At 40.1% G+C, this 25,444-nt stretch overlaps 2 protein-coding genes across 12 annotated transcripts in view; one reads left to right on the top strand and one right to left on the bottom strand.

The window, feature by feature from the left end:
* TSTD3 (thiosulfate sulfurtransferase like domain containing 3) overlaps window positions 1-16,103 on the bottom strand; it is a 69,539-nt gene extending 53,436 nt beyond the window's left edge. For 3 of the 8 annotated variants that reach the window (XM_063605414.1, XM_063605415.1, XM_063605417.1), the window contains exons 1-4: window positions 12,268-12,398; window positions 11,615-11,700; window positions 1,911-2,084; window positions 1,661-1,819 (exon numbers count right to left, since the gene is read on the bottom strand). In XM_063605414.1, the coding sequence (XP_063461484.1) occupies window positions 1,731-1,819; window positions 1,911-2,084; window positions 11,615-11,681 (330 nt within the window). In that variant the 5' untranslated portion in view covers window positions 11,682-11,700; window positions 12,268-12,398 and the 3' untranslated portion in view covers window positions 1,661-1,730. Of the gene's footprint in view, window positions 1-1,660; window positions 1,820-1,910; window positions 2,085-11,614; window positions 11,701-12,267 lie in introns of all 8 variants that reach the window. The other 5 variants (XR_008625733.2, XR_008625732.2, XR_004672096.3 and 2 more) reach the window with 4 other exon arrangements.
* Window positions 16,104-17,247: 1,144 nt separating this feature from the next.
* The window catches only part of USP45 (ubiquitin specific peptidase 45), an 83,545-nt gene continuing 75,348 nt past the window's right edge, over window positions 17,248-25,444 (top strand). Inside the window, exons 1-3 of one of the 4 annotated variants that reach the window (XM_008978088.5) lie at window positions 17,248-18,039; window positions 23,181-23,290; window positions 24,635-24,807. In XM_008978088.5, coding sequence (XP_008976336.1) covers window positions 23,191-23,290; window positions 24,635-24,807 — 273 coding nt within the window. In that variant the 5' untranslated portion in view covers window positions 17,248-18,039; window positions 23,181-23,190. The remainder of the gene's footprint in view (window positions 18,040-23,180; window positions 23,291-24,634; window positions 24,808-25,444) is intronic. The other 3 variants (XM_008978087.4, XM_003824359.6, XM_034962582.3) reach the window with 3 other exon arrangements.

Genomic DNA, 25,444 nt, shown 5'->3' with positions numbered 1-25,444 from the left:
CAAGCGATCTGCCTGCCTAGGCATCCCAAAGTTCTGGGATTACAGGCCTGAGCCACCCTCCTTGCCTTTTCCAGTTAATCTTCTTCCCTCTAGAACAGCAACCACTGTTCTGATTATCCCCATACTAATCATAATTTTTATTTTATTTATTTATTGTGTGTGTGTGTGTGTGCGAGACAGAGTCTCACACTGTCACCAGGCTGGAGTGCAGTGATGCAATCTTGGCTCACTGAAACCTCCACCTCCCGGATTCAAGTGATTCTCCTGCTTCAGCCTCCCAAGTAGCTGGGACTACAGGCACCCGCCACCATGCCTGGCTGATTTTTTTGTATTTTAGTAGAGACGGGGGGTGGTTTCACCATGTTGGCCAGGATGGTCTTGATCTCCTGACCTCATGATCCACCCTCCTTGGCCTCCCAAAGTGCTGGGATTATAGGCATGAGCCACCACAACTGGTGGCTCATTTAATTTTTAAATTTAATTTTTTAAATTGCAAATTTCATCACTACCATGCTGGTCATAATACTGCTATAAATCTTTAGAAGCTGTTAATGTATTTTCATTGTTCAAATTTCACCTGCTTCTCTGGATCCCAGATTAATTGATTTTTTTTTTAAGGCCACATCTGCGTGTTAATCTGCAGGTCTAGCTCATAGCCCTTTTGATGAATAGAAGGTATACTAACACAAATGTCATACATGAATAGGTAGTATAAGTAACCTGGTATTTTAGAATACTATTGAATGATACTAAGCTACTTAAAAATTAATTCATAGAATCCCGACCCTTATATTTCCATGGCAAGTAACATGCGTTATCTCAGGGGAGAGTGCCATTTTCAATTTACAGATGAGAAAATGATTCAACAACTAATTGACTTATACAAAAATCCCCTTACCATAACCAGTGATGCCAGGACTAGATTTTTAATATTTTGCTCATTCCACTATCCTAGGCTGCATGTACACAAGGAAAGAGCCAACTTGTATTCCAAAAATTCAATTTCCTTGTTTCTTCTCTGAAAATTCACAGGTTACCCATTCTTTCCATCCTCTGGCATAGTGTTGAGCACTGAAAACATACATCAAATAGTGCTATAAACATTTTTTTTTTTTGAGATGGAGTCTCACTCTGTTGCCAGATTGGAGTGCAGTGGTGCGATCTTGGCTCACTGCAACCTCCGCTTCCCAGGTTCAAGCAATTCTCCTGCCTTAGCCTTCCAGGTAGCTGGGACTACAGGAGTGTGCCACCATGCCCAGCTAATTTTTGTATTTTTAGTAGTGACAGGGTTTCACCATGTTGGCCAGGATGGTCTTGATCTCCTGACCTCGTGATCCACCTGCCTCGGCCTCCCAAAGTGCTGGGATTACAGGCGTGAGCCACCATGCCTGGCCGCTATAAACATTTTCTGTATTTTATAACAGAAGATTGACAAATTTAGAGATAAATAATTAAATGGCTATTCACCGTACAATTTAGACTCTACACCTATGTAAAAGACTGTTGCTTTTGAGTAAGATGAAAAGAGGCTCTTAGTTTTGCTATCCTGCCTTTACTGACAGTAATTACAAGAAATTCTTAAATAGACATATAAAAATGTAATATATATGAAACATTGGATTATACATTTATCAATCCATTTTTTCATTCATCTACACACCTGTGAAAGCCCAGAGATATTGCTGTGTCCAGGGCCGCCTTGCTTCTCACTCCGGCTAAATAAGAAAACACTAGCTGTCAGATTTGGATGGTTTTACTTCATTGTACTTCTCTTTGAAGTCTCTTGGATTCATCTGTAGAGCTTCACGGACTTCATCCACTGAAAGAAAATGTTAAGAATTTCAGTTAGATTTTAGATATAGTAAATTATATGTTTTTTAATAAATTAATTTAAGACACATGTCACTTACATGGTACATTGATAGACTCAGGGATTTTCTGATACTCCAGAATTTCCCATATCTCTCTAACATCAATTAACATAATATTTTTAGAATTCAACAGGTTTTTAAGTTCCTTATAAGTGACATCTTTAGAAATAGCAGTATAAAAATTGTGGTGGTTTCCCTTTATTGACGTCAAACCTGGAAAAAATAAACAATTTAGGCAACTTCAAAGTGATATCACTATTAACAGCTGGAAAGAATAGGTTAAAAGAATTTCCCCCTGGTTCCAGTCAGTTAACTATAGTTAATTTTTTTGCTTTAATAAACTATGTATTCTAGGTATGTATTTTGCACAGTGACATAATAAATACATATTTGGTCTCTGCTCCTGGTTCCTGATACAAAAGCTCCTAAAACCCTTATAATTTCCTGAGTGATGGGGGTCAGGGGGGTGCTAGGAGCATCTTTTGTTTTAATGAATTTCATTTTTTACTCCACTTCCTGACACAGAGCTCCCAAATCCCTTGGAATTTCCTGGGTGATAGATTCTTTTGTTCTAATGAAGTGACTCTTGGTGGGTTCATGGATAGCTTCAGGATGGGGGCTGGTCACCAGAAAGACCCAAATATGATTAGAAGCTTGGAACTCAGCCCCATTATCATCCTCCAGGAGGTAAGAGCAGCTGGAGACTCAGTTAATAACTGATGACTACATGATGAAGTTTCCATAAATATCTCTGATGGGGTTCAGAGAGCTTCTGGTTGGTGAACACATTCAAGTGCTGGGAGGATAACACACCCCAACCCCATAGGGACAGAAGCTCCTGTGCATGGGACCCTTCTAGACTTCCCACTAGGTACGTCTTCATCTGGCTGTTTATCTGTATTTTTTATTATATTCTTTCAAATAAATCAATAAATTTGTTTCTCTGACTTCTTCGAGCAGTTCTAGCAAAGTATCAAACCCAAGGAAGGGGTTAAGAGAACCCCCGATTTACAGCTAGTTGGTCAGAAGAGTGGGAGGCCTGGACTTGTGACTGGCATCGGAGGTAGGGGCAGTCTTGTGGGACTGAACCCTTAGGCTGTGGGGTCTGTGCTAACTCTGGGTAGTTAGTTCAAAATAAAATTTTAGAACATCCAGTTAGTGTCCACAGAGAACTGGAGAATTACTTGGTTGTGGAAAACCCACACATCTGATGTCAAAAGTGTTGTGAGAGTACAGAAAAGAATTTTTCAGCCAGGCATGGTGGCTTATGCCTGTAATCCCAGCACTTTGGGAGGCTGAGGTAGGAGGATCTCTTCAGCCCGGGAGGTGGGGTTGCAGTGAACCAAGATCACATCACTGCACTCCAGCCTGGAGGATACAGTGAGAACCTGTCTCAAAAAAAAAAAAAAAAAAAAGGCCAGGTGTGGTGGCTCACGCCTGTAATCCCAGTGTTTTGGGAGGCCGAGGCGGGTGGATCGCCTGAGGTCAGGAGTTCAAGACCAGCCTGACCAACGTGGTGAAACCCCATCTCCACTAAAAATACAAAAATTAGGTGTGGTGGCAGGTGCCTGTAATCCCAGCTGCTCGGGAGGCTGAGGCAGGAGAATTGCTTGAACCTAGGGGACAGAGGTTGCAGTGAGCTGAGATCGTGCCATTGCACTCCAGCCTGGCAACAGAGCAAAACTCCATCTCAAAAGAAGAGAAAGGAGTTTTTCCATGTATGCATGTATCCTGACACTGAGCATCAGGATGCAGCCTGTGCTGCCCTGAATGTTTGATATGGGCCTTGTGTCAGTTCCATATTTTACTCTTTCCAAGCCCCTTAATTGGTGGGAGCTTGTAAATACACATTCAGCATCTGGTAAGTGAATTATGGAAATAATCTGTAAATCTTAATCCAAGTTACAATATTAAGAAAATTTTAATTTCATTTCCCCTTGCAAGCAAAGATATTAAGCCATAGATTAGATGTGGGGACCTTACATTTTATACTACACTTGTAAGTACTTAATGGCACTGTTTTTTGTTTTGTTTTTTTTTTTGAGATGGAGTCTGGCTCTGTCGCCAGGCTGGAATGCAATGGCGCAATCTTGGCTCACTGCAACCTCCGCCTCTTGGGTTCAAGCAATTCTCCTGCCTCAGCCTCCTGAGTAGCTGGGACTAGAGGTGCATGCCACCATGCCCAGCTAATTTTTCTGTTTTTAGTAGAGACGGGGTTTCACCATGTTGGTCAGGATGGTCTCGATCTCTTGACCTCGTGATCCGCCTGCCTTAGCCTCCCAAAGTGCTGGGATTACAGGCGTGAGCCACTGCGCCCGGCCTGACACTGTTTCTATCTCTTAAATACAGTCGCCTTTTGGTATCTGAAGGGGATTGGTTCCAGTACTCCCTTGGATACCAAAGTCTGTGGATGCTCAAGTCCCTTATATATAATGGCATAGCATTTGCATATAACTTATGCACATCTCCCGTGTACTTTAAATCATCTCATTTACTTATAATCCTTAGTACAATGTAAATGCTATGTAAGTAATTGTTATACTGTATTTTTGGGTTTTTGTTGTTGTTGTATTGTTATTTTGGTTTTTTCCTGAATATTTTCTCTCTAGTTGACGTGAATCCTCTGGTGTTGAACCTGCAGATACAGAGTGCCAACATTTTGTTACATAATATGGTATCGTAATATAATATTGTAACATAATATGGTATTGGAACCCATACAATAAAATAAATCCATGGGTCCATACTGGTTTAAGGATATAATTGAATAAATAAATGGGGAGAAGGGATTATCTTCCTTATATGGGAACTTCCAACTAATAAATATAGAAGGAATGATGGGAACAGAAAACCATTAGGCAAACACTCCAGTAATAATTGTTGCAGATAAAAACCATTGATGGATATAGATCTAGTGAGTGAAAGTGTGATGAGAAATGAGGTAATATCTTTCCATGAGATACTAATTACAAAGGGAGAAACCTGAAGGATACTACTTTAACTAGTTATTCAAAGATAACTCCACTAGTAATAAGACATGTTGATAACATATGCCTCCTGATATGAGGCCCTGAGAAGAGTGCACAATATCACTTCCTTAGTATTCTTGCAAAAAAAATTCATGTCCTGAATCTAATTAGAAGAAAACCTCAGACAAAAAATCTACAAAGTAACTAGTACCCTTTTTAAAAGTGTCAATGTCAAGAAAGATTAAAGGCTGCGGATTAGTTAATAGTATTATATCAATATTAATTTCCTGATTTCAGTAATTGCACTATGTAAAATGTTCATACTATGTGAAGTTGGTAACCATAAAGGAAACTTTTACTTTTGCAACTTTTCTACAGGTCTAAAATTATTTTTTTAAAAAGAATATCCAAAAGATTTTTAAAATAACAAAAAAATTAATAATGTTCATATTTCACAACAAAATGACCACTATAAGAAAGGTAAATAAGGCCAGGTGCAGTGGCTCACGCCTGTAATCACAATACTTTGGGAGGCTGAGGTGGGAGGATCACCTGAGTCCAGGAGTTGGAGACAGCCTGGGCAACACAGTGAGACTCCATCTCTACTAAAGGTTTTTTTAAAAATTAGCCAGATATGATGGCACCTGCCTGTAGTCCCAGCTACTAGGGAAGCTGAGGCAGGATGATCGTTTGAGCCCACGAGGTGGAGGCTGCAGTAAGGCTGTGATGGCACCACTGCACTCCACCAGCCTAAGTGACAGAGTGAGACTTTGTCTCAAAAGAAAAAAAAAAAAAGGAAAAAAGGTAAATTATACAGGTATGCTTCAAATTTTGTTTAAAGTATTAAATATAGTAAAATTGATTTAAGTAGTGTAGAGCTGGCATAAGAAAAGGTTTAAAAGTCTAAGTCCAGAAAAGAGACTTACAATATACTTTATATGAGAATTTAGTATCTGCTAACAGTGACATTGCAAATTAATAAGAAAATGACATTATATTTAATAAACAGGCCAACTAAGTAGGAGAAAACACTAAGCAGGCTGTTACCCCATCCCTTATGCTTAAATAAATTCCAAATATAAACCTAAAATCTAATTTTTTTTTTTTTTGAGATGGAGTCTCGCTCTGTCGCTCAGGCTGGAGCGCAATGGCGCAGTCTCGGCTCACTGCAAGCTGTGCCTCCCGGGTTCACGCCATTCTCCTGCCTCAGCCTCCCGAGTAGCTGGGACTACAGGCGCCCGCCACCACACCCGGCTAATTTTATGTATTTTTAGTAGAGACGGGATTTCATCGTGTTAGCCAGGATGGTCTTGATCTCCTGACCTTGTGATCCGCCCACCTGGGCCTCCCAAAGTGCTGGGATTACAGGCGTGAGCCACAGCGCCCGGCCCTAAAATCTAATATCTTAAAAGTACTCATAGAAAACATGAGTAGATAATTTAAGTCTTAGGATAGGAAGGCCATTCTAAACATGACAAAAACCAGAAATCATAAAGGTTTGATCTCATAAAAATGCTAAAGTTATATATGGAAAAAGAACAATGAACATTTTGAATACAAGTAACAGGTAGGAAGAAAATTCTTGTAACATAGAAAAAAAACAAAAGATTAGTGTTAATAAAATAGAGTTCATACAAATAACTACGAAAAAGAAAAAAATCCCCATAGAAAAATGGTCAAAATATATGAACGTGGATTGACAGGAGAAATATAAATAGCCAATAAAATGTGAAAAGGTGCCCAATCTCACTACTAATTAAGGAAATACAAGATATAAACAAAATTTTGTTATTTTGTCAGGTTTGTAAAAATTAAAAGAATTTATAATATCAAATATTGGTGAGGGAAAGAGGAAATGGGTACTTTCATACATTGCTGGTAGTGTACAATGTCACAAACTTTTGAAGGGAAATTTAGCTGTAATAACATTTTAAGTATGTATATCCTTTTTACCTCACAATTTTAGTTTTAGGAATCTATCCTACAGAAATCTTAGTATGAGTTAATACAGATGTATATATATGCAATTATGTTTGTGGGTAGCATTCTTTGTAACATTAGAAAACTACAATAAGCTGAAAGTTCATCAATAAGGCAACTGTTATAAGTGGTACATTTATACAATGGGATATGCATTATTTAATGTAAGTTGTCCAAAATAGTATTGAATTTAAAAAACTAGTTGTTGAACATTATGTATAAACCTAAGGTTCCCAAACTTTCTGGGTTTACAATGCTCTTAATGCCTTGGTAATTTTTTGCAGGGCTCATAGGCCAAAAGAAATAAACAGCAGTTCCATGTATTAAGTAGTTAAGAAAAGCCAAAAGTAAGTTGCAAAAAAAGCGTATCTTCTTATGAAAAACAGACACTCTTTTATTTCTTTTTTTTTTTTTTTAAGACTAGTCAAGTGCAGTAGTGAGAAGGAGGGAAAGAGTAGAACAAGTTCGATCTGTAACTGACTGGACAATCAATTGAGGTAACTCACTACCTTCAGACCAGCCACACTTTTCTATTTTCATCTGTCATTTTCATGGCTAGGAAAGTAACATAAAAATGGACAAATAGCTATAAAGGTTTAAACGAACAGGTTTCCAGCTGTTCCACTCCCATGTATATGCTCAAATGAAAACAGGGGCTCAAACAAATACTTGTACACTAATGCTTATATTTATTCACAATAACCAAAAGGTGGAAACAACCCAAGTGTTCATCAACAGATTATGGATAAATAAAATGTGATGTATACATACAATGGAATATTAGTCATAAAAATGAAGTACTGACACGTGCTACAATATGGATACACCTTGAAAACATGCTGAGTGAAATAAGCCAGACGCAAAGGACAAATATTATATGATTCCATTTATATGAAATATATAGAACAGGCAAATTCATAGAAAGTAGGTTAGAGGTTGTCAGGAGTTGGAGGGAGGAGGAATGGGGAGTTTTTGTTTGGGGTGATGAAAATTTTTGTACTGAAATAAAAAGTGTTGATGGTTGCACAACACTGCGAATATAATTAATGCTACTGAATTGTACATTCAAAATAGTTAAAATCACATTTTATACATATTTTACCACAATAAACAAAACTTAAAAATAAAAATATAGGTTTCCTCACCCCCTTCAGATTTGAAAAGTTGATTCACTGTGTCTACAACATTAGATCTTAACCTGGAATCAAACTGTTTCTCATCCAGCTAGCTGTTTTCTGAATTCCCAGAATATAAAGAGCCAGCAGGCTGAATTAATGCTCATTACTGCTTCTCATTGTTAGGAACTAGAAAACTATAGTAATTTTATAATTTATGTTAAACTCAAGATTCTGGCTCTTAGCCACTGTGAAAGACAGTGACAGCAAGTAACTTCTTTAACTGGATCAAATAGTTATGTTTTTCTTGTAGTCATCTAACTGATATTTAACTTTCTATAATTCAATTATATTCCTATTGGGAGGTGGAGGATGGGGGAAATAACCAGTGAACACTAGAACCAGTGAACACTCAGTGAGCAAAAGCCTGAAGTAAGCCTATTTGTTTGATGAGGCTCAGCTGCCCCCAAGCCTCTCATGATATGAGCCTCTATTGCATACTAATTATTTAAAGCCAATAGTGTGTGTTTTTATGTACAGCATGTGCTCCACTGGCAAATCAACCACTTCATCTTGTGCTCAAAGAAACACTAATCTGTTCCTATATTGAAGAAAAACTGGCTATTTGGGATTTACTGAGAGATGATGTGTGGTTCTCTAGAGGGATTTTCAAGAGTAATACAGACTGCACCTGATTTTTACCTTTTCAGCCTAACCTTTGAATAACCTCCAGTTTTGTGGTTTCCACATTAGTAAACCTAACATCACCTGGATGTCACTGCAGCATTACATCACAGGATAGAATCCAAGCTCCTTAGTATGTTCCTTAATGCCTTTCAACAACCCCTTACCAGCACAGTTTACCAAACCCACTCCTCCCTTCATTTCTCCTCTTAGGCCCCAATTGCTCTATCCTCCAGCTACATCAAAAGTATATGTGTGCTCCTGGCTGGGCACAGTGGCTCATGCCTGTAATCCCAGAACTTTGGGAGGCCGAGGCGGGCGGATCACAAGGTCAGGAGTTCGAGACCAGCCTGACCAACATGGTGAAACTCCCGCCTCTACTAAAAATACAAAAATTAGCTGGGCGTGGTGGCACGTGCCTGTAATCCCAGCTACTCAGGAGGCTGAGACAGGAGAATCACTTGAACCCACGAGGCAGAGGTTGCAGTGAACGGAGATTGCGCCACTGCCCTCCAGCCTGGGCAACAGAGCAAGACTCCATCTCAAAAAAAAAAAAAAAAAAGTATATGTGTGCTCTAAATACAGTTTTATAATAAAAAGAGAAGGGATTTTAGAGTCAGATAAACCTAGAGTCACATTCTGGCTTACCCACTTATCCCTGTAACCCTACAGAAATTACTTAAAATTTGTAGGACTTAGTTTCTTATTTGTAAAATAGGAATATTATTATCATTTAAACCTATGAGCTTTCAGTAAGGTAATGTATATACAGTGCAATCAATCAATATCTATTTCTGCCTTTCCTTTGTGATTTATACATACTGCCCATTCTGAAAGAAATAGCTTTCTCCCTCATCTCTCCGTGGAACACTCTTACTCTCCAGTTAAATGTCCCTTGCCACCTCCCCTTTAATCTAACAATTTTGCATCTAGATATCTATTTTAGTAAAATATTTGTAGAAATACACAAAGTGGTATGTACAATGATAATTACTGAACAACTTTATAATAGCAAAAAAATTGGAAATCAAAATGTTCATCAATAGGTGACTGGTGAAATGGTGGAATATATGCAGCAGTTAAGAGAGTTACATGTGCCGCCATGGAAGGCTTCTGAATACCTGAGAAAAAATTGCAGAAAAGTATGCACAGATCACATTTGTATATACAGTATTTTTATGTACTTTTATTTATGTATATTCATAGACAAGTGTTTAGAAGGATGTGTATCAAGCCATATCTGGGGAGAAGAGTGGGAAGGGGAGGATATATAAAGGAGCCATATGTTGTGTTTTGTTTTCATATGAGGATAGAATCATTTAATACTAGCATAATTTTTTTTTTTTTTGAGATGGAGTCTTGTTCTGTCACCCAGGCTGGGGTACAATAGTGCAATCTTGGCTCACTGCAACCTCCGCCTCCCAGGTTCAAGCAATTCTCCTGCCTCAGCCTCCTGAGTAACTGGGATTACAGGCATGTGCTACCACGCCTGGCTAATTTTTATATTTTTAGTAGAGGCAGAGTTTCACCATGTTGGCCAGGCTGGTCTCAAACTCCTGACATAAGGTGATCCACCCACCTTGGCCTCCCAAAGTGCTGGGATTACAGGCGTCAGCCACTGTGCCCAACCACTAGCGTAATTTTATATGTATATTTATTTATTTTGAGACACGGTCTCGCTCTGGCGACCAGACTGAAGTGCAGTGGCATGATCTCCCAGGCTCAAGTAATCCTTCCACCTAAGCCTCCTTAGTAGCTGGGACTACAAGCGCTTGGCTGATTTTTGTATTACAGCATAATTTAAATGAAAAAGATACCTTTTTCTAATATTTTCTAGAACTCAGAGTCAGTTGTTCTTTTCCATTGCAGTGTCACTTGACTGGGCTGTGTGTGGTGATTACTTGTGTCTGCCTTCCCTAGAAATGGGTGAACTGAGCTGCAGAGGCCATATCCCCAGCAGGAAGCCCGGCAGTTTAGGAGCTCAATAAATGATTGATTTTTCATGTTTGAGACAAAGTCTTGCTCTGTGGCCCAGGCTGGAGTGCAGTGGTGCAATAATGACTCACTGTATCCTAGACCTCCCAGACTTAAGCAAGTCCTCCCACCTCAGCCTCACCGGTAGCCGGGACTACATGTGTGTGCTACCATGCTGGGGTTTTTTTTTTTTTTTCTTTTTTAGTAGAGATGGGGGTATCACTATGTTGCCCAGGCTGGTCTCGAACCCCTGGGCTCAAGCAGTCCTCCTGCCTTGGCCTCCCAAAATGCTGAGATTATAGGCGTGAGCCACCACGCCAGTCCCAGAGCTCAATAAATGATTCTTTTTTTAAAAGACAGGGTCTCACTTTGTCACCTGGGCTGGAGTGCAGTGATGTGATCTTGGCTCACTGCAGTCTCGACCTCCTGGGCTCAAGTGATCCTCCTGCCTCAGCCCTCCAAGTAGCTGGGACTACAGGTGTGTGCCACCAAGAGCAGCTAATTTTTTCTACAGACAGGGTTTTGCCATGTTGGCCAGGCTGGTCTTGAACTTCTGAGCTCAAAAAGCTCAGCCTCCCGGTGCTAGGATTACAGGCAAGAGCCACCGCGCCCCACCAAATGATTCTTGAATAAAGGTGAAAGGAAACACTCTGTGGCCAGGAGCAGTAGCTCACACCTGTAATTCCAACACTGTGGGAGGCCGAGGCAGGAGGATCACTTGAGGCCAGGAGTTAGAGACCAGCCTGAGAAACATAGCTAAAACCCCATCTCTACAAAAACAAAACAAACAAAATCAGCTGGGCCTGATGGCCTCCGCCTGTAGTCCTAGCTACTTGCAGACTGAGGGGAGGATCGCTTGAGCCAAGGAGTTTCAAGCTGCAGTGAGCTGTGATTGCAGCACTGCATTCCAGCCTGGGCGACAGAGCCAGACTCTGTTTCTTAAGAAAGAAAGAAAGAAAAAAAAGGAGAAAAGAAAAAAAATTTGCATAGAAAAGCACATCTTAAACTACAGAGGACTTACCAACAGTTAAAATAGGTAGGTGGGGCTGGGGGTAAGCTGTGTTAATGCTGGGTCCCTGTAGCTGCATCCACAGATAAAAGTTGGTGCTGGAGAGGCAGCATGCAAAGCGAAAAGAAGGGACTGCTTTGAGTTCTAGACCCAACGCCTCCGGTAACCACCTTCATTTCTCTGGCTTCTGCTGGCTCATCGGTAAAATGAGGGGTGGTATTTTTATAGTTCTAACACGTTATAGTTCTAGGTGGCTGTTTCATGAAGCGCCGAGCGCTGCTCTGTAGCGGGTCACAAATGTAACTCGCAAGGCTGGGCTCGGCATTACGACTCTCGCCGGCAGGGAGTGGCCATCTTGCTCGCTCCTCTGAGTCGCGAAATTGGCTTTCATGTATTGCTCAGTCAAGCACCACTACCAATATAAACGCCCTCCCATACGACCTCGCTGGAGCAATGTTTACCTCTGTCCCTGCGTACCCAGAGCGCCCACAGGTTCGGGTAGCCCGAAATCTTCCCCAGGTGGGTGTTACATCCCCAGGTGCCAAGAGTGATGGGTCTGACTTTTAACTGGAAGTCTAAAGAAGCGAGCACCCCCACCAATGTTAACCCTTGCCTGAAGTCTAAGGTTAGGCGCTCTCCCTTTCCCCAGGGACCACCAAGCTCACCGCAGAGCGCAGCCTCCGCGGACCCGAGGACCGCCCTGCGCGCAGTCTCGAGCAGCAACCAGGGTAGCACCATTGCGGGCCGGCGGCCGCCGCGCTAGTGACCACTTCCTCCTACTCCTTCTCCTGCTCCGGCCTCCTGGCGCCCTGCTCCAGGCTCTCCGGCGCCCTCCAGCCAGGCACCGGCCGAACCGGGTAGTGCCGCAAGGTGTAATTACTGCTTTGAAACTTAAAAGGCATTTGGAAAGAAACTACGGGTTATGCTTACTTTTTTTGTTTTTGATTATTATTTTGTAGGAGACACAAAGTTTAAAAATAGCAAAAAGTGTGACACATTATTTAAAGAGTTAAAGGAAATAAACGTTTCCAATTTACCTTATAACATGATTTTCATACATTGGATTTGTTTAAAACAGACTGACTACATGGATAACTTTTCTAAGAATTGTTCTTAACTCTGATAGCTGGCTCAACTGATGTAGGCATTAAAATAACGTCAAGATGGATTGCTTGAGGTCAGGAGGAGTTCAATTCCTCCACGAATTGATGATATTTGACTATAGCTTTGTCAGGGTTATGTCCAACTATTGTATAATATGTGTCAGTTTCCTATTGCTACCGTAACAAATTACCCCAAATTTACTGGCTTAAAACAACACAAGTTTACTATATACAATTCTGTAGATTAGAAGTCTCACTTGGCTAAAATCAAGGTGTCAGCAAGCCTGTGTTTCTTCTGAGCTCCAGAGTAGAATTTCTTGACTTGTCTTTTCTGTCTTGTAGTGGTTGCCTGCATTCCTTGGCTCTCACGGCCTCCTTCTCCATCTTCAAAGCCAACAACTTTGAGCTTCAAATCCCTGATTCTGACTCCTGCTTCTGTTATCACATCTCCTTCTCTTCCTCTGATTCTGCTGCCTCTCTTTTATAAGGACCTTTACATTCAGACCACAGAGATAATCCATGATAATCTTCTCATCTCAAGATACTTAATTTAATCACATCTTCGAAGTCCCTTTTGCCAGTTAAGGTAACACATTCACAAGTTTCGGGTTTGTAGAACATGAACATCTTTGGGGCAGGAGGTCATTATTAAGCCTACCACATAAAGCTTCTCATTATCTTATTTTTTATTTATTCCCAGGTTGGTTCCCAAACATAATAAAAGCTATATTTAACTGCAAATAGATTTACAGTTAAAAATTAAAATATTTGACCAGGTGCTGTGGTTCCAACCTGTAGTCCCAGTTACCAGCAGGCTAAGGCAGGAGAGTCACCTGAACTCAGGAGTATGAGGCTATAGTGCACTGTGATCAGCCTGAGTGACTGAGTGAGACCCTATCTCAAAAAAAAAATTAAAATATTCATGTTTAAATGGCATTATTAAAGTGTATGTCCAAGGAATCATTTCATTAAGCATTTACTTTTAAATTCTTCAGTTATCAATAATTTAATAAGCTATAAACCATTTCAGATTTCTAGACCAATGACATCATTTATAATTATTTTCCAAATAATTTGGAGCTTAACCATAGTCTCCGTGTAATTTATTTTGTGGATTCACTTTTAACTAAGATATCACTATATACTGTAGATTCATGTAGTCTCTGTGGCATCCTCATTCTAAATACACATCATAAATCACAGGTAGTATGAACACAAGATAGGGAAACAATGTACTTGGCCTCACTGAATAATATTTAATCTGATTTCTGCTTTTGCAGGAGAAGTATTACTAAACAATTATTCTTTTAGGGCTCATAACTAATTATTATTTTAAAAATATTTTTATGTAGGACTTTTTTTTCTGAGGAGATAAATATGCCTTTCCATATATAGCACACTGCTAAACTTAGTTTATTTAAGAGTCATTGCAGCAAAAAGATCTTGTCAAAAGAGATTCTTGATCATTGTTCCTAGTTATCTTGATCATTGTGTCCAAGTTATTCCATCATTGTTAAGGAATAATTTAAGCAAGACTTAAAATTGATAAAAGAGGGAGAAATAGTTTTCACTTTTCTGAGAAAGATTTACTAGTGCTGAGTTGATATGAATCATTAATTCTCAAACAACTAATTTAATTTTTTGTTGTTACTCATATGTTAGTGAAAGGCTATTGGAAAGAAGGCTTTTTTTCTTTTTTTTTTTTCTTTTCTTTTCTTCTTTTTTTTTTCTTTTTGAGGCAGATTCTCACTCTGTTGCCCAGGCTGGAGTACAGTGACAAGATCTCGGCTCACTGCAACCTCTGGCTCCCGGGTTCAAGCGATTCTCCTGCCTCAGCCTCCCCAGTAGCCACCAAGCCTGGCTAATTTTTGTATTTTTAGTAGAGACGAGGTTTCACCATGTTGGCCAGGCTGGTCTTGAACCCCTGACCTCAAGTGATCCACCCGCCTCAGCCTCCCAAAGTGCTGGGATTACAGGAGTGAGCCACCACGCCCGGCAGAAGGAAGACAATTTTTAAGAGACTTGGGATTTTTCCCTTTTCTTTTTATTTTATTTTATTTTTGACCAATAAAGTCATTTCACACCCATTTCTTTTAAAATCAACTTTAAGTCCCCATATAACAGACTAATAAAATGAAAAATTAGGAAATGTATGGACTTTCATGTGATTCTCTTTTTTTTAAAGAATTTTTATCAAAACTTTAAATGAACATCTGTTGACTCAGCATTTCCATAGTGAACAGTTTATTTACTGAGAATATTTGTGTTAGTAAGCAAAGACAAGTGTACACTAACAAGAAACTGATGAAAAAATAAAAACATTCATTCACAAGAGACTTAAGCAACTGCTCAAAAAAATGAGGCTAATATGGCCCAGCACGGTAGCTCACGCCTGTAATCCCAGCACTTTGGGAGGCCGAGGCAGGCAGATCACCTGAGGTCAGGAGTTCAAGACCAGCCTGGTGAACATGGTGAAACCCCGTCTCTACTAAAAATACAAAAATTAGCCAAGTGTGGCAGCGCATGCCTGTTGCCCCAGCTACTCGGGAGGCTGAGGCAGGAGAATCGCTTGAACCCGGGAGGCAGAGGTTGCAGTGAGCCGAGATCATGCCACTGTACTCCAGCCTGGGTGACAGAGCAAGACTCTGTCTCAACAACAACAACAACAAAAATAGGTTAATATGAAAATATGTCTGACATATACTGTGAAGTGAAAAATTCAAGTCATAGAAGAGAATGTAGACTGTAATCTAAGCTGTGTTATCTTTTAGCATAAAGGTAGTCATATAAAAACATGGTACAAATGCCTGGTGTACGCACAAAGACAGTGCCTAAAACTATATATCAGAAAACAGCAAGCAGAGAAGAGGAAATGGGAGTGTGGGAAGGAGGGGAAGATGAGAAACCAGCAGGTATTACTTTTAAAATAAAGAGTGTATCTTAAAAATATATACTTGATATCTGGTTCAATTTGGTGTTTGATAAAAAGGAGCTGGGCTCGGTGGCTCACACCTTTAATCCCAGAACTTTGGGAGGCCAAGGCAGATGGATTGCTTGAGGTCAGGAGTTCAAGACCAGCCTGGCCAACATGGTGAAACCTTGTCTACTAAAATACAAAAAAAAAAAAAAAAATTAGCTATGTGTGGTGGCAAGTGCCTATAATCCCAGCTACTAGGGAGGCTGAGGCAGGAGAATTGCTTGAACCCAGGAGGCAGAGGTTGCAGTGAACTGAGACCATGCCACTGCACTCCAGCCTGGACAACAGAGAGAGAATCCGTCTCAAAAAAACAAAAAAAGGAAAAAAATACACTTGATAGAAATATAAGAGGAATATATATAGCCTACAGCTTAACAAAGATTCCCCATATTTCCAAACAGAACATGATGGTAAATTTAAGATATTTAGCATTATTTGGAAAATACATGGTTAGGTAATCTTAAGGTAATCTATATTTTTATTTGATGTTTTGTTATAATGTCATTGTAATAGCACTAAAACATACTTACTGAGTAATATTTAAAAATAATTTCCTTTCTTTGAATAATCCATCAAGTAGTAAATTTTACATTCAATTAAGTGAAAAGGTAAATGAGGAACATCAGAAATAAAATAAAATAGTGTTAGAGAATTTTCCTTAATTCATGCCAAGTTTTGAAACAAAGATTGAAATCTCTGGAGATTTTGGTTATGCTAAGGGTCTATCTAGTGGAAATCAAGATAGCTTTGAATTTTGTCGTTTCCAAGAAAATTTAAGTATTGTATGGTATTTGATAATTTCTAATTTTTTTCTTATGAAGAAAAGAACCTAAATTTCCATAATCTAATTCAATCCCTTTAAAAAAATCAATCATAAACTGGGTTTCCACATATATTTTTTAAAATCTCTTTTACAGTGACACAATTAAGATGCAAATTATTTAGATTTGCTCAAGTTTGCTTGTTCTTGTTCTTCCAAGTTCTAGGTCAAATCCAACGTTAAAATACATGAAAGCTTTTGATTTATGAAGTAGACAATTTTGCCTTCAAAATTACACCACATGACCTCTTCTTATTTGAGGAATATTTTCTTTTTCCCTAGGGAAAAAAATTATCCTAACCCCAAAATGATAGTGTACCTCTATACCTGTAACAGCAACTGGCATATCTGTGCTCAATTATGTTTGTTAAATGAATGGTCCTTGTAAGTACGATATAAGCAAATATCAACCTTCTTTGCCAAGTTCTCCACATGTAAATACTGTTAGAAGAGTTTTTAAAGAAAAATTTAGTGTTTGCAATTTTAACTCTCGTATCTTCTGATTTCTACGCCAATGCTCTTATCCTTAAAGCCACATTTGTCCCTTGGCTGAAGAGTTGTGGAAGATCAGACTTTTAGAACCTATCCATAACCAGTGTTGGCATTTGCAATATCCATGATTGAAACAAAATATTTTCAAACCAACTACTTTTACTAAACATGCAATGTGCTGGCCACTTCAACAGATAACCGGGCTTTGAGGAGGTATAGGTGTATTTCAAGAAATGTACTATCTAGTTAGGAAGAGAGAAGGATACGTAAGACAACAGCAATGGGGGAAAAACCACAATAATATATGACGAATGTTAGATGTGACTTTAAGAGTTCAGGGGGCGGCGGGGGTGTAGGGGCGGAGCCGGGCGCGGTGGCTCAAGCCTGTGATCCCAGCACTTTGGGAGGCCGGGGCGGGCAGATCACAAGGTCAGGAGATCGAGACCATCCTGGCTAACAAGGTGCAAGGTGAAACCCCGTCTCTACTAAACAAAATACAAAAAATTAGCCGGGCGTGATGGCGGGCGCCTGTAGTCCCAGCTACTCGGGAGGCTAAGGCAGTAGAATGGCGTGAACCCGGTACGCGGAGGTTGCAGTGAGCCGAGATCTTGCCATTGCACTCCAGCCTGGGCGACAGAGCGAGACTCCGTCTCAAAAAAAAAAAAAGAGTTCAGAGGAGGGTAACGGAGGGAAATCGGAGGCTGTTTCAGAAGGTGCCCAGCAACAAGTGGGACTTAAGCCGGACTCCTGCAACATCCGAGGTGAGCACGCTGGCCCAGGATCCTAACAAATTGCTAGTCGGTGGCTATGAGTCTTAGATTATCAGGGACTCTCCGGGCTCTGCGGACACGCAGAACGCAGGCGCCACGCAAGCCGGCCCCGCCCTTTCACCCCTCCCCGCGCTCCCCGGCCCCGGGCGCGCCGCCTGGAACCCTCCCGGGCCTGGCTGGGGGCGGGCGAACCAGGCCCCACCTCTGCCGGGAGCGGGACGAGCGCGCAGGCGCAGTCTCCCCAGGTTGTAGACGCTGCGGCCCGGCCCGGCGGGGTGAGTTGAGAATGCGGCGCTTTGGTCGCAGCGGCGGTATGGTCGCCGCAGTTTCTCGGTCTTCGCTTCGGCGACCTTGACCCCCTTGTGGGTGGGCGAGGCTGGAAGAGAGGCTCCCCACCCCACTCGGCTTCCTGATCCCTGGGGGCGCCGGGCGGTCACCGAGGGCCGTGTGAGCGCCGCTCTGCCGGCTCCGGGTCCATGCGGCTGCGGGAGAATCCCTGGGCGTCGGGGCTGGCCTGGGAGGGGCCCGAGTCCCCTGGTGACCTGGGCGCGCGGCGGCCCCACACCTTTCCGTCCGCCTCATCGCGGCGCATTTCTCTTCACATCCTCGGGGTGTGTGTGTGTTGGTGACCGGAGGAAGCCTGTCTAATGACTTTCTGGAAGCGTCGTGTATTAGGAGCTCCGGGGCCGGACTGCTTGGGTCCGCACTGCTTGGGTCCGCATCTCCATCCACCGCTTACTGGCTTTGGGACCTCTGCAAGTCACTTCACTTCTCTTTCTCAGTTTCAAGTGTAAAATGCGGAAAATACTAGCAACTTACCTCCTAAGGTGGTTGTGAGGGTTGCGTGGGTTAATATTTGTGAAGTGCTTAGAACTGAGCGTGATACACAGCAAAACCATAAGTGCTGCTCATCTTTTTGAGCTTGGTATATAAAAGGAGATAGTGACCTTTTCTTCTCTTTCCAACCCCCATAAATAATTGCCCAAGAGTAGGAAAAAAGGATTTTTTTTTCTTAAGGATATGGGCTTTTTGCATAGCCTGTTTAAAAACAAAGCTTTCTAAACAACTTAGTTGCACATCCTACTTTAGAGAAAAGACAAGTGTTAAGTGATGGTGACTTGAAAACTGTAAAGTTTATTGTTTGGAAAACCGCATGAGAAAAATGGCCAGAACATATTTGTGCTAAAAAGAGTTAACATAGCAGGCCTTAAGACTGCTATCCTTAGAAAGGACTGCTTGCAATGTTGGTGCTTGTTTGGCATCTGGGAACTTAGATTTTTGGGTTTGTGCTGAACAGTATGTTTTATGCCGAAATTACCAGCTTCTGTAAAAATCCGGGACACCAAGTCTTTAATGGGCTTCCCTGCGCGGAAACTGCTGCATTTTCACTGATGGAGGAAGGATGTGTTTTGTTTGACCCCTCTTGGGAGGGAGACCGCATAAGGAGCCTACACGTGATTCCTCCAGAGTCCGCTTGTGTCTTTTTCTATTATGATGAGCCTTTATATCCATACTGCATTGTGTAATAAATGTCAGCCATGAATTCAACTATATGTTGAGTCCCGTGCATCCTATCAAAGCTCTAAATGTGGGGGAGATCACGGAGATCCTCAGCCACAGTTTTGTAAATTTGTATAAAGGTAAGGGATATAAGTGCCGTTTTTTTACAAGGATATATTTCCTAGTGGTACTGGGCTTTTAGTGTAACCATCACCTGAATAATGTACATTGTGTCCATTAAGCAATTTCTCATTCCTCACCCCACTCCCATCCTTCCCAGTCTCCAGTGCCCAGACACAATTTTGATGATAAAAAGTATTGGAAGCTCTAATTATTGGACTTTTAATTTTGCCCTTTTGCCTCAAATGGAAATTGGAAAACTACAGATAAATAATTGCCGAATTGTGGGTTACTGTACCAAATGATTCTGTCTGTTTAGACATTACATATGGCAGAAAATCATCTGAAATTGCCTCTACATTACCAAGTTAAGTTTGAGTCAGTGTTTTTGAAAAAAGGCACAGGTTGCTTACAGTATGTAGGTCAAATGCCTGGTTTTGTTTATTATTTTGCTAGCATTATCTGTGTTAATGCTCATCTTTATCAAGAGCTTATCTGTACCACAGCGAGAAAATATAATCAGTTTCTCATAGGCCATTTTCCCTGTACTTTATTAGTTATACCTATCTCTTTTCAGGACATCAAATTTAAATTGATGGAGGTAGGTTTGCAAATTTGAGGTTAGAAAGATCAAATTTGCTGTCTGCTTATGTCTCTTTTCCCTTATAAAAGACTAGATCAGTTTTTGGTAAGTTAGTTGGGAGTTGGAGGGGTTAGAGGTTTAAGGAAAGTGAAGAAGATTTGAAATGGCTCTGTGGATAGTATGTAAGTTGACCAGAAGGTGAAGTGAATAATAATGGACCTAGTCTGCTTTCTTAAGAGACTTTCTCCCGACATGGAGAAAATGGTTAATTGGGTTCATCTAGGATTGGGTTCTGCCAGAGAGGTGATGTAGTCCTTAAGGCTCTGCACAAGTATTCCGGTTCACCTATTTTTGGGTACATGTAATGCTGCACTCTTTGTACATGGGCAACCCCTCTCCATGTCTGCTTGAAGTTAAATGCGCCATGTGACTTGCTTTAGGAAGCAGCTCTCCATTTGCCATTTCCACTTCTCCCTGCCCTGCTGTAAGGGTCATGGAAGGACTTGTTGAGATGCAGCCTCTTGTCAGCCTGGACATTATAGGAAAATATGAGTGGCTGATCAGGCAAGTTGGAAGAACTGGGAAGTTGCTATCAGAGAAGGGGATACTTAAATTAGTGATTTTATAAGGTGGAACTGTAGGGGAGAGTAGATGAGGAAGTTTGGAGGGAGAAGGTAAAGATGAAGTGCTCAAGGAACTCAGAGGCTTTTTCCATGTTCCTAACCCGGAAGCCCTTAATTTATTGCAACTTAGTTCAGTAGTGATGACCGTTGGACTTAATGGTAAACTTGAAAGCTCCCTTATTGTGAATTATGGAATGAATAAATCAAGATTTGGAATTTAGTACTGAATTGAAAGATTCATTACCTTGATCATTGAAAAGTAAGTCAGCAACCATGAAAATTGCGATGTTGCTTAGCCACCAGGCAGGAGAGTAAAAGGTAGGCCAAGCTACTCTAACAGAGATTCCAAAATATAGTAGTTTTAAAAAATGCTTAGCTTGTATCTAAAATCTTTGATAATTAACTGAATTTTTAATAAATATAAGGGATAGAGGTAAATAACACCATGAAGAAAGAGACAAATTCAGTGTGAGACATTATATAACTTTGCTGTCGAAAGAGTATTCTATGGGCCCCCAGCAGTGGCTTCAGTTAGAAGCTTTTTAGGTAGGTAGAATCTCAGATCTTGTGCCAGACTTGTTGAAGCAGAACTTTCATTTTAACAAGACCCTCAAGGTGACTCATGCACTGGCCTGATCTCTTTAAAAAGCTAAAGTCTTAGGCAAGTAAAAGGTTGGAAGAACTGTTCTGTTAATAGATTAAAAGATACTAAAGAGACATAACCAATATCAAGTGCAAACCTTGATTGAATCTTTTTCAAAAAACCAGCTATAGAAGACAATTTAGGGTCAACTAAGGAAATTAGAATATGATGGAATATGAGATGATATTAGAAAATTATTAATTTTCTTAGATATGATTACATTGTTATATAGAAGAATGTGCTTATTTTTAAGAGATACATGCTGAAGTATTTAGGGATGAACTGTCAAGATCTCTACAACTTTCAAATAGTTCAACTATATATATATATATATATATATACACACTTACATACATATATGTGTCTCTCTATACACACATATTGATATTTAGATAAAAACAAACATAGCTAATTGTTAATAGGTGTGGAATTGGTGGGGCACCATGGCTCATACCTGTAATCCCAGCAGTTTGGGAAGCCAAGGCATATGGATTGCTTGAGCCCAGGAGTTCGAGACCAGCCTGGGCAACATGGGGAAATCCCATCTCTACTAAGAAATACAAAAAAATTATCTGGGCATGGTGGTGTGCACCTGTAGTCCTAGCTACTTGGGAGGCTGAGGTGGGAGTATCACCTGAGCCTGGGGAGGTCGAGGCTGCAGTGAGCTGAAATCAGGCCACTGCACTCCAGCCTGGGCCATCAGAGTGAGACTTTGTCTCAAAAAATAATAATAGCCGGGCACGGTGGCTCACGCCTGTAATCCCAGCACTTTGGGAGACTGAGGTGGGCGGATCATGAGGTCAGGAGATCGAGACCATTCTGACTAACACAGTGAAACCCTATCTCTACTAAAAATACAAAAAAAATTAGCCAAGCCTGGTGGCACACGCCTGTAATCCCAGCTACTTGGGAGGCTGAGGCAGGAGAATTGCTTGAACCCAGGACGTGGAGGTTGCGGTGAGCCGAGATCCATCTCAAAATAATAATAATAATAGTAATAATAATATAAATGTGGAATCTAAATAGTATATGAGTGTTCATTATACTGTTCTTTTAACTTTTGTAGATGTTTAAAATTTTTCATGATAAAAAGCTAGAGTGAAAAACCCCCAAAAATGTAGTAGCTTAAAAAGATAGAAATTTAATTTTCTCTTAATATTCCAGTGCTAGTTGTACAACACAGGTATAGAGTGGCTTTACTATGCTTGGCTTACAGCTTCCATTTTTGATCCAGTATGGCTCATCCAGCTCCTACTATTTCCTTGCTAGCAGAAGGGAGGAAAGGGTAAAGAGAACTCATTATCCAGAAGCAATACTTACTCCGTTGATGAAAACTTTAGTTTTGGTCATTCACCTGGACATCATATATTTAGGGGTTGTGTCTTGGTTCAGCCTGGTATAGCAAATTATTATAGACTGGGTGGTTTAAACAACACAGACTTATTTCTCACAATACTGGGAGCTGGGAAGTACAGGGTCAAGATGCTGGCAAATCTAGTATCTGGTGAGGGCCTTCTTCCTGGTTTATAGATGGCCATCTTCTCGTATATCCTCATGTGGATACAAAGGTAGCTTTCTAGCCTCTTATTATAAGAGGCCAGTCTCATTCATGAGGGCTCCACCTACATGACCTAATTACCTCTCAAAGGCTTCACCTCCAAGTACCATCACTTGGGGGATTAGATTTCAACATATCAATTTGGAGTGGGGACACAAACATTTAGTCCATAACGGTATAGTTGGCAAAAGCCAATGGAATATACCATGTGTATACTGATTTAACAAAGATTTATTTCATTTCAAATGATGTTCCCCTCTTCTTCCTCTGTTGATTTCCCGGACCAGTTGAAATTGAAGTCATTTCAGTTTTAATACACATTAAATAAAATATAAAATTTTAATTTTGAAGACTAAAATGTATGAATTTTTTTCCCTCAATCCCTTCAGTAAATAACAGATGCGGGTGAAAGATCCAACTAAAGCTTTACCTGAGAAAGCCAAAAGAAGTAAAAGGCCTACTGTACCTCATGATGAAGACTCTTCAGATGATATTGCTGGTAAATTGTGATATTTGGCATCCCAAATAGTGTTGAGAAGAAATAACAATGCAGGTGACCCTTCAACAACATGGGTTTGAACGCCGAGGATCAACTTGTACACAAATTTTTTTCCACCAAACCTAGATGGAAAATACGCTATTCTTGGGATGCGTGAAAACTGCATACTTGGCAGGCTGACTTCCTAAATGCAGATTCCACAGGGCCCACTGCGGGACTTGAGTATGCACAGATTTGGGTATATGTGGGGAGGTCCTAGAACCAACTACCCCACCCCACCTCCCTGCCTCAAGTATCTGAGGGAAGACTGTATATGTTTTTAATTAAGAAATCTGTTACTCTTTATTTTTACTGTTTTCTGCATAAATATTAGAATCACCTTTTCTAGTTCCAAAAATTCCTGTTGGCATTTTTATTAGGATTTTGTTTAGTTTATAACATGAAGTAACTTAGATTGGCTTTTTTTTTTTTTTTTTTTTGGTCTCTTTCTCATGGCCTATTAAAACCATGTCACCAAGCCACCAGAGCTTGGCAGATGGCTTTTGGGAGCTGCTGGCCTCAGGGCTTGGTTTTCTCTTAAGCCTCATGCTTTTGATTTGGGCCTCTGAGGATTTTCCTCACTTTCTTGCTAGTTCTCTCCATTTAAAGGGATATTTTTAATATATTTTTTCCATTTTAGGTATGCATAGTTGCATACAGCTATACACAAACACACTCACATATGAGTGCCTATGTCTTCTGAAATCCGAATAAGTTCTAAGGATTGTACCAACGTCAGCTTCCTGGTTTTGATATTTTACTATAGCGGTGCAAAACATTAACATCAGGGGAGGCTCAGTGAAGGGTAAATGAGACCTCCTTGTATATTTCTTTATACCTTCCTGTGAATCTAAAATTAGTTCAAAAATTTAAACTCTAATAAATTAGGGACATCAGATAAGGTCCTAATGATATTTAAAGAGATAATTCAGACATCCTTCAGTGCAGCAAACTGGCTATCGAAACATCATCCCGTATTAGTACATGTATAGCTTTGTATAACCACCACCAGTCAAGATACTTGACTGTGTCATCACCACTCTATGTGCTGTCCATTTATAGCAACACCCTCTGCCTTGCGTCCATTGCTCCCTACAACCATGAATCTCTTCTCATTCTATAAATATGTTATTTCATGAACATTATATAAATGGAATTATATAGCATATATCTTTTGAGTTATTTTGTGTGTTCAATCTCTGTGCTTTTTAGTTAACAGCATTTAATACTTTTGAGGTTTGCTCAGTAATGGTAGCACTTTGGTGTAGCAAAGAAAATGTTGAGATTTTGTTTTATCTTATTCAGTAGGTTTAACTTGCCAACATGTAAGTCATGCTATCAGCGTGAATCATGTAAAGAGAGCAATAGCTGAGAATCTGTGGTCAGTTTGCTCAGAATGTTTAAAAGAAAGAAGATTCTGTGATGGGCAGCTAGTACTTACTTCTGATATTTGGTTGTGCCTCAAGTGTGGCTTCCAGGTAAGAAAAGTATTATTTATATGTGAGTTTGTCTGAAATGTTTTCCTTAAATGCTTATTGTGAGTTGGACTGTTGGTCATGCATAGGAGTTAAGATAAATTTATTCCAATTTAGATAGAAATTTTCCAGGAATGAACTTAAAAATGATTGTTAAGGTAAAGTAAAAGGTACGCTATGTTCAGAAAGTAATCAGGTGTGGTTTATAAATACTTGCAGAGGGAATTCAACCTATTTGCAGTAGTTCCCATATCTGGACCAGTCTTTACCTTTTGTATTTACTTAGGAAATGGATCTACCTTTCAGATTAATTTTTTTCTCTCTCAAAACAGATTATTCTGCTGCTTTTGCAAAGTAATTTAAAATCTTAAAGTTTAAAAGTTATTGATATCTGTAATAAAGGAATTTTTTAATGAAATTAAAAGTATATACTTTTTTAAAAAAATAAGAGAAATCTTCATTATTTCACACAAAATGTCCAGAAGTAAGGCCACTTCAGGATTAGTTAATTTAATGGAAAGAACATTAAAAACTGAGGTTTATTCTGTTTTCTGCTGTGCCATCCTCAACCTCATGGTTGTGTTCCTCTTAAAAAACAAAAAAAAAACCTTCTGGAAAGATTCAGCGGATTTGACTTCCC

This window comes from Pan paniscus, chromosome 5 (assembly GCF_029289425.2).
Source record: "Pan paniscus chromosome 5, NHGRI_mPanPan1-v2.0_pri, whole genome shotgun sequence".
Classification (NCBI taxonomy): domain Eukaryota; kingdom Metazoa; phylum Chordata; class Mammalia; order Primates; family Hominidae; genus Pan; species Pan paniscus.
Note: the sequence above shows the minus strand (reverse complement) of the source record. Positions and strands in the feature narration are given on the sequence as shown.